This window comes from Oreochromis niloticus, linkage group LG3, assembly GCF_001858045.2.
Source record: "Oreochromis niloticus isolate F11D_XX linkage group LG3, O_niloticus_UMD_NMBU, whole genome shotgun sequence".
Classification (NCBI taxonomy): domain Eukaryota; kingdom Metazoa; phylum Chordata; class Actinopteri; order Cichliformes; family Cichlidae; genus Oreochromis; species Oreochromis niloticus.
In genome coordinates this window covers 60,368,638-60,383,624 of record NC_031967.2, presented here as the reverse complement: position 1 = coordinate 60,383,624, position 14,987 = coordinate 60,368,638, and the positions used below count along the sequence as shown (strand labels likewise).

General features: G+C 38.7%; 1 protein-coding gene and 1 long non-coding RNA gene across 2 annotated transcripts; one reads left to right on the top strand and one right to left on the bottom strand.

The window, feature by feature from the left end:
• The first annotated feature begins 2,305 nt into the window (after nt 1-2,305).
• LOC102077107 (uncharacterized) lies at nt 2,306-4,896 on the top strand. The gene is made up of 5 exons (XR_002061438.2): nt 2,306-2,573; nt 2,667-2,736; nt 2,826-2,883; nt 2,977-3,039; nt 3,151-4,896. It is a non-coding gene; the product is annotated as an uncharacterized LOC102077107 (long non-coding RNA).
• Nucleotides 4,897-6,536: 1,640 nt separating this feature from the next.
• LOC112845995 (nectin-4-like) lies at nt 6,537-7,429 on the bottom strand. The gene is made up of 3 exons (XM_025905179.1): nt 6,984-7,429; nt 6,692-6,745; nt 6,537-6,541 (listed from the first exon to the last, which is right to left on the bottom strand). The coding sequence occupies exons 1-3, from the start codon at nt 7,360-7,362 to the stop codon at nt 6,537-6,539; spliced, it is 438 nt and encodes a 145-aa protein (XP_025760964.1). The 5' UTR covers nt 7,363-7,429.
• Nucleotides 7,430-14,987: the final 7,558 nt, after the last annotated feature.

Sequence of the window (14,987 nt, the reverse complement as noted above, 5' to 3'; positions counted from 1 at the left end):
AGTCTCTAATTTAAACAACACATTTGTTTTCCATTCCAACACATGAGCTGGAATGTTGTATTATTTTAAGGATGCTTGTTTCCAGTCCAGGCATTACTGCCTGAATGACTGTCATGGATCGAGGTGATCCAAATGTAGGTGCAGAAGAAAGTCTTTAACTTCCCTTAAGTACAGTGGCAGTGGATGTGGGTTGGAGATGCAATGAGCTTGAACCTGCAGGCGACCATCTTCACTGACAACACCATCTGTGACGGAGGACTCATCTCTCCTGTTGTCCTGCAAGCAAACAATCATATTTTTTGGAACATGAACTTAATTGCTTTCTTAAAACATTTTTTTCTGCATTTGGTATAAAACAGACTCCAATTTAGACGATCTCAGGCCCCCTCCCCACCGGAGAGGTGACATTCAATGTCCCAAATTGTCAGTCTGGATAGGCCTGACCACCACCCAACACACAATAATGTCATGAAAGCATCATTTTAAAAAGGGCTATGCAAACATGGCCAATAACTTTCATTCTAATGATGTGCAAAATGATTTTGGGCACAAAACAGATTTTGCTGTTAGAAAACTTGCAGACTTCACTATATACAGTGTAGACACTCTAAACTAAGTTTGGGGGATGTGATCTTTCAAGAAATGCAGACCAAACTGTTGTTGTTTGTTTACTTACACAGCATGTCTTGTAGAATTAACTGTGGTCACCAGCAACAGCATAGTGCAGTCATATCTCAAGTCTAATAACAGAAGACAGGAAAAGATCAGTAAAGAAACAACTTCCCCAAACCAAAGCACAAATAAAACAATAAGTAAAACAGGCTGATCTAAAGTATGATTAAAGTTCAGCCTGATTAATATAAATGTCACTGACAGTTGCTAATATATTGGAAAACCAAAATACTTACTGATGTCTTTCTGTCCAACAGCAGGAGTGCTGGTCCCGAGCCTCAAAGACAGTAAGAAGCAAGCAGAGGGAGAAAAAACAGAACATTTTTCAGAAACTGATTTGATCCTTAATGGCTGTGCAATCATTGTAACATAGAGTTTGCTTATGTTGTTAAATAAAGGCTAGATTTGACATTAATAGATGCCACAGATATTCTAAAGCTGCCACAAAGCATGAAAAAAAAATAGACGTCTCCGAAAACGTCGGAGCATTTTTGCAAATATGTGATGTCTTGATAAATCGAGCAGATATTTGAAATTTACACAGCTACATTCTCGCCTGAAAATATCTTAAAAGTTTATTTTGTGACCCAGAAAAAGTAACAAGTTTTTCAGCGGCGCTCCTCCGCCATTGCCGCGCTTACAAGTAAGCACAGGCTCCGACAACCATGGCCGACAAATGCGATCCTCCTTTCCCCCAGACTACCCTTTCTGGGTCACAAAATAACCTTTTAAGATATTTTCAGGCGACAATGTAGCTATGTAATGCTCAAATATCTACTTAATTTATCAAAATATCACATATTTGCAAAAGTGCTTCCACGTTTTCGGAGAGCTCTGTTATCCACCCCCCACACCTACCCCACCCCTAACGGCTGCACCTCTCGAAGAATTTTGTCTGGGCTCTTATCTCACTTATTTATTTCAAACAATCAACAGAAAATTTCACCACATAGTTTTATGTAAGGTTTTTAAGGCTGTGGTGTTAATTTTTAAGTAACATGAGCCCAGCGACAGCAGCAACGCTAGGCTAACACTAACTAGCTAGCAAGATTTTAAACCTGGTGCTAAACTAAGAGAAGCCACAAAATCAGTTTGAATAAGAGTAAACATTTACTCACCAAGTCAGTGTATCAGGTAAAGATCCACAGCAATGACAACAATAATATCTTGAGCTGACGCTTCTCCAGGTTTGCTCAACATATTCCATAAAAAATGCACCTTGAACATGCGGACTGATCCGAGAGGGAGGAGGAAGGTAGTCACGTGGCATTTTCAAAACACATCTTTCGTCGTTCCGCACTGAGAGGCAAAACTTCCAGCTTACTTAGTTTTTCTAAGTTAAGACAACTCAAATAAATGGAGTTTATCAGCGTTTTTGCATAAAAAGTACTGGTAACTTATTTAAATTGAGTTCTAATAACAAATTGATAAAAATTGAGTTCAGCCTATTTAATATTTTTAATTAAACACAATATTACATTTTACAGTGTAGGAAAAGGTAAAAGCCTACAGGTGTAGCTACCAGTCGAGCGGGGACCCCGCCTATTGTTTTGCCTATCGGCTCTTTTGTAATTCCTCGAGAAGGCAAAAGCTGCACAGATGTACCAGACGCGAGGGCAGCTGCTATTGTCTGTAGCCAGTATCAGTGGCCCCTTATCTTGGCCAGTTGCGAGCCCCACCCTCATTGTTTTAAACTTGCACAACAAGCTGATGCTTGTAGGTGTATCGATCCCAGACTTATCGACACCATCTATTGTGTTTGGAAACACCCATCCTATATAAAGCTGCCTCAGAGCCCGAAACTCTGACATTTTCGCGTCAGGATCCCGCAGCGGTGCAGACCGTTTTCTTTGTGATCATCAACGTTAACATAGTTCTTTATAACACGGACATCGTAAACGGTAAGTACAACAAACCTATTATTGTATTTTTAAAGGTTTAATATTAACATATTATTTATTTACTATATATATATATTTTTTTTTAAACAAAAGCTTCATTTTTCGGAGAACGGCGCAGGACCTGCTGCTTCAGAAACGGCTTTACAGCTGGATCGAGTAACAGGTACTAGGTGTGTGCAGAATTACGGGATTTTAAACGCTTGTATGTTTTAAATTATGTAATAACAACGTTTGTTCTCTGATTTGTCCCAGGGTTACCAAACTGAGCAGAAAAACATTCAGACACCGTGACCACAGAGTCAAACAACAGGTGTGTATACAACTGTCTGTATAGATGTGTATTTTAAAAAAAGGGGGTGAAATAATTACAAATGTTCTAAGACTGACCGTTTTACACCTGCAGAGCTACGCCAGAGCACCGTGTGTGTGCAGAAGCAGGGCCGTCCGGAATAACGCACACTACAAGGTGAGCATGGGCATATATAAATAAAATAAATTTAAAAAAGAGACACGCTTATTCTGTTTGAAACTGCTAGAGGCATATATAAAATGTTTTAACACATGTCTATCTTCACAGACTGCAGTTCTTCCTGTGTTGAACCGTCCTTCAACAAACCAGCAACACCCGCGAGTGAGTGGCTGCCTCGTGATTTCAGTCATGTCTTTGAGTGCATCAGATTTCGATCTAGGTCACATACCCACCACACCAGAATGTATCCGAAAAAGCGACGAGTCACACATAGATTTTGAAGAAGGTGGCAGAACAGACTCTCAAATATCAGCGGCGTGTGGTGCTTGCATGAACGTTGCAGACGCACAGCCTGCTGAACAGAGTCATACAGATCAAATAATTGATCAATTACGTTCGATTGAAGCTAAACTCGACCAACACCACCAAGCCGTACAGGCACACATGCAAGAAATAACCGATACTCTAACTGGGATTGCTGAAGAAATAAACAAAATGTTTACCGCATTAGACATGCTCACCAGAAGTCTAATGCAAAAGTCTAATGGTCTGACTTTTAAAACCCAGACCATGGACCCTCCTAATAAATTATTTAAACGTAATAACGGTACCTCCACTCCTGCTAGACGGGATGACTTGGCGGCTTTTAAACGGTGGTCTGAAGAAACAAACAAAAAATTAGACGATATTATTGCAAGACTTAATAAAGTGCCTGCATCAACATCTGATACAAAACCTTGTCCAACTCACTCTGAGCCTGTTGTTACTGATGCTAACTGTACAGACGCTGCTGCTGGTGATTTCTGATGCACAACCTAGCGGGGTTACCTCTGCTGCTGCTGTTGCTACTGAGACTGTTACTGCTTCTACTAATGCTTTTGCCTCACCAGCTCGCAGCTGTGCACCTGTCACACTTAGAAGTCAAAGTACACATTAACCATAATTACAAAAACATTTTTATTTCATTTAAAAGTGAGATTCTAAGTTGTAAGAAGAAATCTTATGCTCAGCCAGGAGTATGTTTCCTCCCTTTCACAATGCTGAGGTATCAAATCCATGATCCAACAGATGGTTTGTCACACGCGGGCGAGAAGGGCAAGCCACCACTTACACAACCTCTCACACTATAGATTTTTAAAGTTCTTGTGTACAACGGTTTAGCTACAGATATAACTTCTACTTTTGATAAAGATCAATCCCTCTGCATATTTCTTAAGAAATGAAGCATCTTTACTGGGATATTTATTGTCAAACTATGCGATTTTCCAGATGTGTGTGGAGTAAAATGTTGTGACCAAGAATCATATATAGTATAGTTCCACACTTTACCGCTAGTTTTACAAACACGTTCTTCTTCGTGCCTGTTCAATTGTTGTTGTTTTTTTTATTAAACTGATTTTTCAATAGTACAACCAACGTCTAACTTTTCTTTGCTCCCCAGTGTAAATGCAGGAATTTCGCAGGCTTTATTGAAACTGACACAATTTAACACTCAATGCCATAAACAGAGTTGATCCATGTCTCTATGGAAAGTGTTTCATGCATCAGCAGCTTTGAAAATCACTTTTAAAGTAATGTAGAACATGATCTCTCTCACTCTCAGCGTCTGTAAAAACCCAGCAAAGTGACAATCACCTCTAAACAAGAGGGGTTAGTTTATAGGGTTTTGTTGTTGTTGTCGTTGTTGTTGTTGTTGTTTGACACACTGTAAGTAAGTTCAGTACAGGACAATGCGGCTAACAGCCTTGGAAATGCTTTACATGAAATAAAACGTTTTAGAAAACAAGAATAAATGTAACTGTTTTACCTGAATCAAATGTATTAGTTTACTTGAAATAAAACTTATTTGGGAAACCCTGTACATGAAGCAAAAAGTATTGTGTTGTAATACATGAGAAAATAAATCCCTGTGTAGTTTAAAAAAACTTTAATTTAATCAAACTGAAATGTTGCTGAACTCTGATGGACGCGTCTTCTACTTTGTCTCGTGAGTATTTATTTTTCTAAGGAGATCTTCAGCAAGTTGATTTTGTTACCACAGTCTTGTTGACAAAGTAAAAGACACGTCCGTCAGAGTTCAGCAACATTTCAGTCAAAATTTCATTCAAATTCAGAATTTTAACCCTTTAAATACGAGTTAGATCACATAATTGTAATAATTTAGAAAGAGATAAAATCCCTATTTTTTCCCAAAATAATACATGCAATCTGATTTATTTTCTTACCATCATTGCTGTTAAATGTATAGCAATAATTAACAGTATCAATGATTTTTATGCATTATTATTGTTTTGTGCAGTGACGGAAAAACAGTAAAACTCACTCTCAGCTTGTTTTGGGGGGGAAAAAAAGCCTGTTTATGCTCACAAAATGCTATAAAAATAATACATATTCAAATATTTTTCTACTTTGAACAACATGATTTTTTAAATTAGCACCGGCCCCGTTGCTGAGGGCTCTGCAGTGCCATGCCAGCACTTCTTTGTCTTTGCTGGTGACTCCGAGTGGGCCATCCAGTCGTCTGTCTCCACTGGATTTTCCAGGAGTCACTCCAGCCACTTTTTCCTGCTGTTCATATGATTCAGTGTATTAAACTCTGGTCCAAGAATTCCACTCTTTTCCAGAGGATCCTTTTGAATGCATTGATTTTAATTGGATTGAAAAAGTTGGATCTCCACATCGTTGGTGGGAAAACTCTTTCAGCACAATTACAAATGAAGAAAAACGATCAAGTATAGAGTAAATATATTTTAATGTGTACAGTGCTAAAGCTTTCATTCAAAATCTGATAAAACATTTAAAACTTCTCACTTCACCCATTTTTAGAATAAAATGAAATTTCACAAACACATTTTGTGTAAAAATTCTGAAGATTACAAAAGCATACATCCATGATTTTATACAATAAGTCATTTTAGTGTCAGTGCTGCATGAATCTGTCAGCTCGAGTTACAGGATACCTTCAGATACTAACAAAACATTTCATCTCATTACAAAACAGAAGCATCGCTTAATTAACTTTTTGTTTTACAGTGTAAAAACCACAGCATGGGTCAGATCAGGGCACTTCAGAGTAAAGTACAGTACAAAGTAAAGTAAGACTAAATACTTGAAAAGTATTTTTGAAAAGTACAGAAGAGAAAAAAAGTGTGTTTTTCTGAGTGAATAAATACTATACCAATATAAATAATTACATTTATACATTATATATAACAAGTATAGATTTATTTCGTCACGGTGTCAGATTTGACTTTTTTCAAGACTGAAACAGGAAACTGATTTTGATTTTTTCTGCCTCCTCACCTAAAAACGAAACAGATGACAAAGCTCCCAGCTAGCTCTGAGCTTAGCATCAAAATTCAAAGTCACATGACTGAGGATGATGTCATGTATGAGAGCCACTTCAGTGGTAACAATAATGGGTTGTTGTTATTATTATTATTATTATTAATAATAATAATAATAATAATAATAATAATAACAAGTACAAGTCTTTACCCTGAATGCCCATGTATGAATGTCACCACAAGATAGAAATTCTCACAGATCAGCTCGAATAAGATTAAACATTCCAAAAAGGCTGGAGGCTAATCTTGTTCTTCTGTAACAACCAAAAAAAACAACAGCAGTAACAATAAAAAAATTAGACCAGCTAAGAGTCCATGACGCCTTCTAATGATCTTTGGGACTTGTCCTGTCTGACCTGCAGGTGAGAAACAGGTGTGAGGTGTCAGCTGTCAGGTAGGTGATGAGTGAAGAACAGAACAGAATCCATTTCCTCTTCAAACTGCTGTCAGACATTATCTACTGCACTCTGATCACATCACTCAGACCAGCTGCTTTCTGCAAAGTCTCATCAACAACATCTTTAGAAACTAACAACAACAACCAGGAAGCAGCTTCACCTCTGATCACACACACACTCAACTCTACTCACTCACCTGGAGGATCAACGACACTCAGGGAGATGATGCTGATGGGGGGAGTCTTCAGATGAGCTCTCCTGCAGTTCGCTCCTCTCGTGAAGATGCGACACTCGTATGTTCCACTATCAGCAGTCGTCACATTCTTCAGAATCAGAGACAAGTCTCCATCCTTCATCTGTCTGTCCTGCAGATCCACCCGGTTCTTAAAAGATGGATGCTGTTCATCTGGAACAAAGTGACCGTCCCGGTACATAAGGACATATTCTTCCTTCAGGTCAGCTCTGCTCCACTCTACAACTATGATGTTGTTGTTGTTTGGAGCTCGACATGTCAGAGTGGCGTCCTGTCCAGCTGTGGTGTTTATCCCTGAAAGAGAGGAAACAATATGGATCATGGAGAGGTCAAAGTTCCAAAGGGCAATTGGTTATTTGGAGTGGTTCTTATATAGTGCTTTTCTACTCTTCTGTGCAGCACTGATCATCATGATGAGTTAAAAACAGAGACCACTGATTCCTGATAAACCAGAGGAAGCACAGCACACACTGGATGCTGAACTAGATCACTCTGGTGTTTGTTATCATAGAGAGTTACAGCTCACGGGACAGGTTGAAGGCCTGGATTGTCCTTACATCTTTTATTTACAGGTTTATTTCTCAGTCACATTCAGATCCATCTTTCATGGCAAAAATCCTTCAACACTAGAACTGCCAGCAGAGGTCAATTAGACCAGCGGTCCCCAACCTTTTTTGCGCCACGGACCGGTTTGTGCCCGACAATATTTTCACAGACCGGCCTTTAAAGTTTCGCGGATAAATACAACAATATAAAACTAGTACCGGTAACGAAAAAAAGAAGATTTATCATAACACACATGAAAAGACCCAGGAAAACCGAGTTAACGATAAAAACGATAACAAAATAACGCTGAAAACCGATAAAAACCCTGAAAACCATACATTTCACACCTGAGCCTCAACTCTCGCGGCCCGGTACCAAACGACTCACGGACAGGTACCGGTCCGAGGCCCGGGGGTTGGGGACCGCTGAATTAGACCACACGATACAACAGCACAGTCATGGCAAATAAGTCATTTCTTAAAGAACTGAAGTTAATTTTCATCTATTTTTTCTTATTTTAAGTAAGATTTTTTAATTTATTTATTTTTTAGTTAGGTAATTATTACAGACATGACCAGGGGATAGGAAAAGGAGAAAGAAATAAAGAAAGGGAAGGGGAGAAAAACTGATTAATAATTAGCTGCAAAAATGATTAATATTAACAAAGTAGATAAATAATGAATAAATAATAATAAATAACGAATAAATAAATTACAACAGCTAACACATCTAAAAGTGAAAAAAAGAAAATATGTCTGGATAAAGTGCAGGATTAATGGCACTAAAATGAAGACTATAAAAACAGAGTGTTCACTGTGAAACAGATCAAACAGCTCTATATTTAAAACTGGGCTCACAGCTGGAAACAAAAGTGTAAGAAACACATTTTAAACAATTCTTGTAAAACTAGAGTTAAAGTCACATCTGCCTCTGATCACCAAACCTGCATCCTCACATTCAGTCCAAGAAAAATCACCAGTTCATGCAAATGTTAATGTCATCTGCAGACAACACTGCTGTCACTGATTTAAAATAAATACACTGTAAACACGTGTATGTGTTAATGTGACATCATAAACAGACTCTTTGTCTGTGATGCCGTGGATCAGCTCAGCACACACTCTCCTTCATCCTTACACATGTTCAGTGTGTTTTACATGGAACTGAATTAACACACTGTTTTAACTGGTGATCATCTGACACAAGCAGGTGTTTGTTCAATAAAATACATTGTTTTGTATGAAGCAAATAAATGTGGGTCTGTTTTATCAGGTCAGACAAAACTCTGGTTAAGCTCAGCTGTATTCTAACAGTAACACCTGCTTACCTTCAGAACGTAGAAAAAAGAGACACATCAGAGTCCAGAGGAGTGGATGATGGAGCAGGTTCAGCCTGGCCATGATCTCTCTGCGCTAACAGGCTCAACAAAACCTAAAATCTCAGTCGGAGACACCTGAGGCCACGACGAGTGATGACTGAGCTCTAAACTTTCTCCTTTTTAAACTTGTATTATGGCCTTTAATTAGCACCGCCCTCAGCAACGCCTACTAGGCGCCCCCGAGGTTTCCCCGACAGGTTTGCCCTGCGTCATGAGCGCGCACTGGGCTTTCCATATTACGGACAAACAGTGTCCCCTATTTTTCAGTTTTAGTTCTCAAACACTTCTTATAATGACTTATTACTCAAGAAATTGTTGAGGTTTTAGCTCTTTATACAGTAAAGTTACAGAAGGATACAAATGATTATCAGGCCAAATGTCCTCAGTTTGTTGAAACAATTTGTCCGGTAACGTGAGAATAAGCACAATTAAAAGTATTCTGTGTATTCCAAATATTACCGAGAACTTTAATCTCTGAATCTGACTTTGTGATGTTTTTACTAAAGATATATAAATTAAGCACTGACGGTGCTGGGAGCTGTAACACTGCCGGAGAAACTCCAGCAGTTTCAGTAATGACTGGGTGTTTTCTGAGTACGAGAGAAGTTTAGGGGCAGTTTGTCACATAGTGTCGGTATATTACGTGCTGAGGTGAGAACGTGTTGCAACATGAGGGCAGAGGTTGAACAGCTTTCTCTCTGAAGGTTTGGGTGAGGCAGAAATAATACACTGTATCACACAGCAGCGCAAAGAAAACAATGAAGAACCTCCAGAAGTATAAAAATACAGGTTAATATCAATCTCTTATTGAAATAAACACACAGTCCAATTTAGTGAGGAAGTTGGCTTTCCATTTTATTTTCCAAAATTATGATATTATCATGTTTTATAAAAGCAAAGATGATATTTTTGTAGTCCATGTTGCCCACCTTGTAGTTTCAAGCACAACAAACCCACATCAGCTGTTTGAATGAGCACTGCGTTACCATGGAAACATGTAGACTGCAGAACACTATTATTAAGCAGCTTCAGCAGCACAGATGATTCAGTCCTCTAAAGGTCCCAGACGGATGCTGTGTTTATAGTCTGCAGGAGCTTTGCAGGCTCTCACGTACACATCCACATTTAATTTAAAATTTTAACAAACATCAAGAAAACGTTGCTATAAGCATTTAATCCAACAACCTAATATCTCTGTGTGCATCTGTGTCTTTGTGTGTCTGTGCTCACACACACATGAGTTAGTCTGTGTGTGTTTCTGTGTGGGACACTCATTCAGTGGTGAATGTAACATTTCTGTCATTTGACATTTGGAGCATCATCTCCCGGCATAGAGCCCTCTCCAACCACACACTCACTATTGCTGACCCACACACACATCTTACACCTGCCTTACATCTAGGTGACCCCTGACCTCCTCACTGCCCCTCAGGTCTGATTCTGGCTTGTGATTTATGATTTCAATTTGTTATTTAATCAATTTAAATAAGTAATGAATTCAGTGTAATGATTAAAAATGTGGTTTGTTGCCTGAGTCAAACCTGCTGTCTGCACAGACTTGCCTCAGATATTCAGGGAGCCTTTCGTTTAGACTGACTGTCACAGTTCTTCCTTCAGACATGTCACACTCTGAGTCAAATCCTGCCATCAGGTCTGTGTGGCCATAGCTCACATTAAAGAGTTTTTATATACAGTTATGGAAAAGTGTTTAGGTTTGTTCAGAGTCACAGGGCGGGGTTTGATTGGCTGATTGGCATGATCACTGAAGGAGGCCTAGGAAATTATCTGACCAGACTGATGACAACAGAAATGAGTTTTAGCGCGTTGGAAGGCAGAAGCGATGTAAACAATAGAGTAGAAGCCCTGTGGCCCAGACATGAATGCAGCCCTGCCTTATGAACCTTTTCGAACGTTCATGACTCACTAAAGTTTCCTTTGGGAGCAGAAATGTTCAAACCTGAAATTTCAGCATAATTTTCTTTGTTTCATTTGAACTGCTTTTATTCCACTAAGATCAAACTAACTGAAAAATCTCCACCCAGTAGACAGAGCTGCTGTATGAACAGCTCACAGTAACTAGGTAACGTAAGGTACTATGGTAACACATGACAGCAGTGATATCTGAGCAGGAATCTTAGATTTATTGGCATCAAATGAAAATAAGATCAGCTTTATGTTCATGAACAATACAAATATACTTCTACATGATCTGCTTGCAGGTTGTTTCTTTTTTACTGTGAAACAGTGTTTAGTGTCGGGGAGGTGTGAACATTTTCCCTCCTCAGTGTGAGAGTCACATATTTGTCTGTAATTAAGTTCTGCTAATGACATTCCTTCACAACGGTTATCTGAATCATCTCCACGCTTTGACAGAAGAATTTGCACAACTATTTTTCCCCCATTCATTCAGTTATTTAGCGAACGTGTGTATAAGGTGTCACCTGTTCAGCGCTGGCTGCTGTTCTTTCAGTTTACTGTGCAAATGACTCTCAACAGCAGCTCCACAGAGACTCACTAACATCTAACAGATGAACTCTGAACATTACTCTGCTTTATTCAAATCTGCTTCTTATGAACTCGTTTCCTCAGTGAAGCACTTTGTGATGTGTTTAGAAAGGATTAAAGGGTTTATATGATGATGGAAGCGGAGAGAGCAGAGAACAGGATCAAGAATTTGCTCCTGTTTTTAAAGGAATTTAAATCATACAAACACCATGTCTACAACTGCTCAGAGACTAAACACTCAGAGGCCCGTGAGGAGAATAATTTTGTCAAAGTTTACAGATAAGGAGTGAAAGCTGAAGTTTAGATTTACCAGGTTAAAGAAGAACGAATGTGAATGTACAGCTGCCTCCCTATTTGTATAATCGCTGCATTAGTGCAGGCAGAGCTCAGTTTGCCTCTTAGCTTTAAACACAGTTTGCAGTCTGATGGTGGAGTGTCATTTTCACACTGCAGAGTTTAGTGTGAGGAAAATGTCCATGTCCAAAATAAATATCATCTTAACAGAAAGAAGCACTTTTCTTTCTTTCTCAGCCCAAATGAAATGATCTCCATCCTTAGAGTTCATAATAATAATAACAGTGCTGCTGTGAGGCTCTTCCAGTCCTCTCTCTCTTCTTGCTGTGAGGAAGTTGATCTCTGAGTTGTGAGCTGATCAGCAGCTGCTGTGAAACCCATTAAAATATTTATTTATGCAGAAATAAAATGAGGATGATCAGGATGTTTGACATGAACAACATGTTTTTCAGCTATAAATCACTGTTAAAAGTTTAACAGACCAGTAAACATAAAAGTGATCATTCAGGTTTGACTTGTTAAAACTTACCAGTGATGTTGAGTCTACAGCTCGCAGAGCTGAGACCATAATCTGTGTTTACTTCACATCTGTATCGACCCGAGTCCTCAGTCGTGAGTCTGCACAGCTGGAGTAATTGATTTTGTTTTCACATAGTTTGTCCATCAGGGGGAAAAGACATTAAATGTTATAATGAATGTTATTTTTTCATTATGCTTGAATTAATTTATTTTAACTCAGATTTGAGCCATGAGTCATTTTTGATGGAAACACAAGGTTTTAAATTTAATATGTTCTATGGTTTCTGCCTCATTTAGATGTTCCAGGATACGAAACTGTTTTATGAGCTGATGTTCATGTTGCTTTATTTGTACATTTAGCTAGATTTGATCTGCAGTCTTCCTCAAATGCACATTTTCAATACAGACACAGACAAACCTTTTTATACCTGTGACAAACTGGAGACCAGTCCATAGTGTACCCCGCCTTTCACCCTGGTAGCTGGGACAGACTCCAGCCTCCCGCCCACTGACCTGAATTGGCTTCCTATTGGATTCAGTAAAACATGATCTGAACAACTTAAGTTGATTATATCAACCGTTTACATGAATGTATCACGGTCCATGGCAATGGGGCGGTGTTTTATTCTACCCTCTTATAAAGGATGGTCCAGTGGATCCTATGTTACAAGAAGTAAAAAGAAAGCATTGAAGCTCATTTCTTCAGTGTTTGGAAAATTACAACAGGTGTTATTATGGCTGCAACGCAGACACGCTCAGGTCACGTCTCTTAGTAAGGAACCAGAAAAAATTAATATTGTGCTCCTATGCTGGCAGCTGGCACTACTTCAAAATCAAAACAGTTTTCATCTGATTCAAACTCACAAAGTGGACAAGGTGAGGAAGAGAGGAGTCAAGGGAACAACAAGTACCCCAGTGTCACAAGGCTATAATAACAGCCTGATAATAATAATAATAATAATAATAATAATAATAATAATAATAATAATAATAATAACAATAATAATAATAATGAGGAGGAGGAGATGTTCCCAGCTGTTCCATGTTTGTATATTCCAGCTGTGGAGTCTTTTTATCTTTTACAGGTTAAAACACTTTCAAAGGAAACACCTGTTCATCCTCCTTCAGCCTCCTCTGTCCTCGTGATGCATTTTAAGAATGAAGGCATCCTTCAGTCTGAAACACTGCAACTGATTAATTTTTAAAGCAAGGAGGATGAAGGAAACACAAAAGAATAAAAGGCAGGAAGTAAAGATATAAGCAAAGCTTCAAAATCCAACAGCAAGTAATGAGCAAGATCCAGTTTATTTTAGTTTAAGATTTTGAACACTGGTTTCTGTAGAATATTTATTAAAGTTAATTAATTTACGAGAATAAAAAATCTTATTTCCACTTTCATCACAGATCCAGTGACAAACTGCAGCCAGTAGGTGGCAGCACATCTCCTTTCTATGCTAACACCTCATCACAGCCACTTCACTTCTTACTTTAAGGCCTGTTTTGGTTTTCTCACATTTTAAAGAACAGGGGGAAGAAACAGGTTTTCATGGGCCAGTCTTCAGCTAGTGAAAACCTGAGATGAATGAACTGTTTGCATAACAAACACTAAAACCAAAAAACAGAACAGACAACTTTCATGAGTGCTGCTGACACAATCCTCCTCCACTGCCTGCAAAGGTGAGGAGTTCAAAACTGTAGCAATGAATGAAAGATGTCTGATGAAGACAAAAAACACAGAAAACAAAACATCAGGACACAGTTCAGTGTAAGCAAAGGTGAAAATGTGCAGGAATTCTGGTGTGAATATTTAGATGAGGGTAATTACAAAGGAATAAACACACAACAGCCTTCAGACATTTCCTCACTTGAACTCACTCCCAAGACAGACGTCTATTTTTGCATGTATGTTGCTCTTGTGTAAACACAGCGGTCAGCACTCTGTATAAAGTTGTTATCACTCAGATGTTCATGTAACATCTTATTCCAACTCCTGCCTAATTGTTTCAGCCCATACAAGGACTTTTTCAGCTCACACACCACCCTTTCATTTGTATCAGATTCCACCTTATAGCTCTCTGGTTGTTTCATGTATGTCTCACAATCTACTGGTGCATGTAGACAGGCAGTTTTAACAGACATCTGATGTAAAATCATGTTTAATTGTAGTTGCCTTTTGCATAAATACTCTGATACTGGTCAGATTAGAAGTGTGAGAAAAGGCTTTCTTCATAGTCTCCACCCATCTTCTGACTCTATCCTTTAGCTGCATGCTTGTACTTTTCAGATCCATCAGCATTGTTTTTGACTGCACAGATCCATCTACGCTCCACTGTTTTCTTACCCTGTGGCAAAGTGGTTAAAGAAAATGTGTCGTTTCTAAAAACTGCAGACTTTGCTCCTCTAAGCTAACAAGTAACAACACAAATCATTATGTTTCTTACTGAGACTTTTCAAAGGTTCTTTGATGATTGGAGCCTCCTTGTTTCATCTGTGGTTGAATGTGAATCCAGCATACAGCTTTGTAATAACTGGTGTTAATAAAGGGTCAATTTTATAAATGTCTCATATATCACTACCTGACAAGTTTAACTGTCTTCAGAACATTGCAGAGGCCTTGTTGACAGTATTTGGCTCTACATATCTGTGTGAGCAGATTTTCTCTCACATGAGTGTCCTCAGGTAGCCGTCTGAATGCTGGACACTCG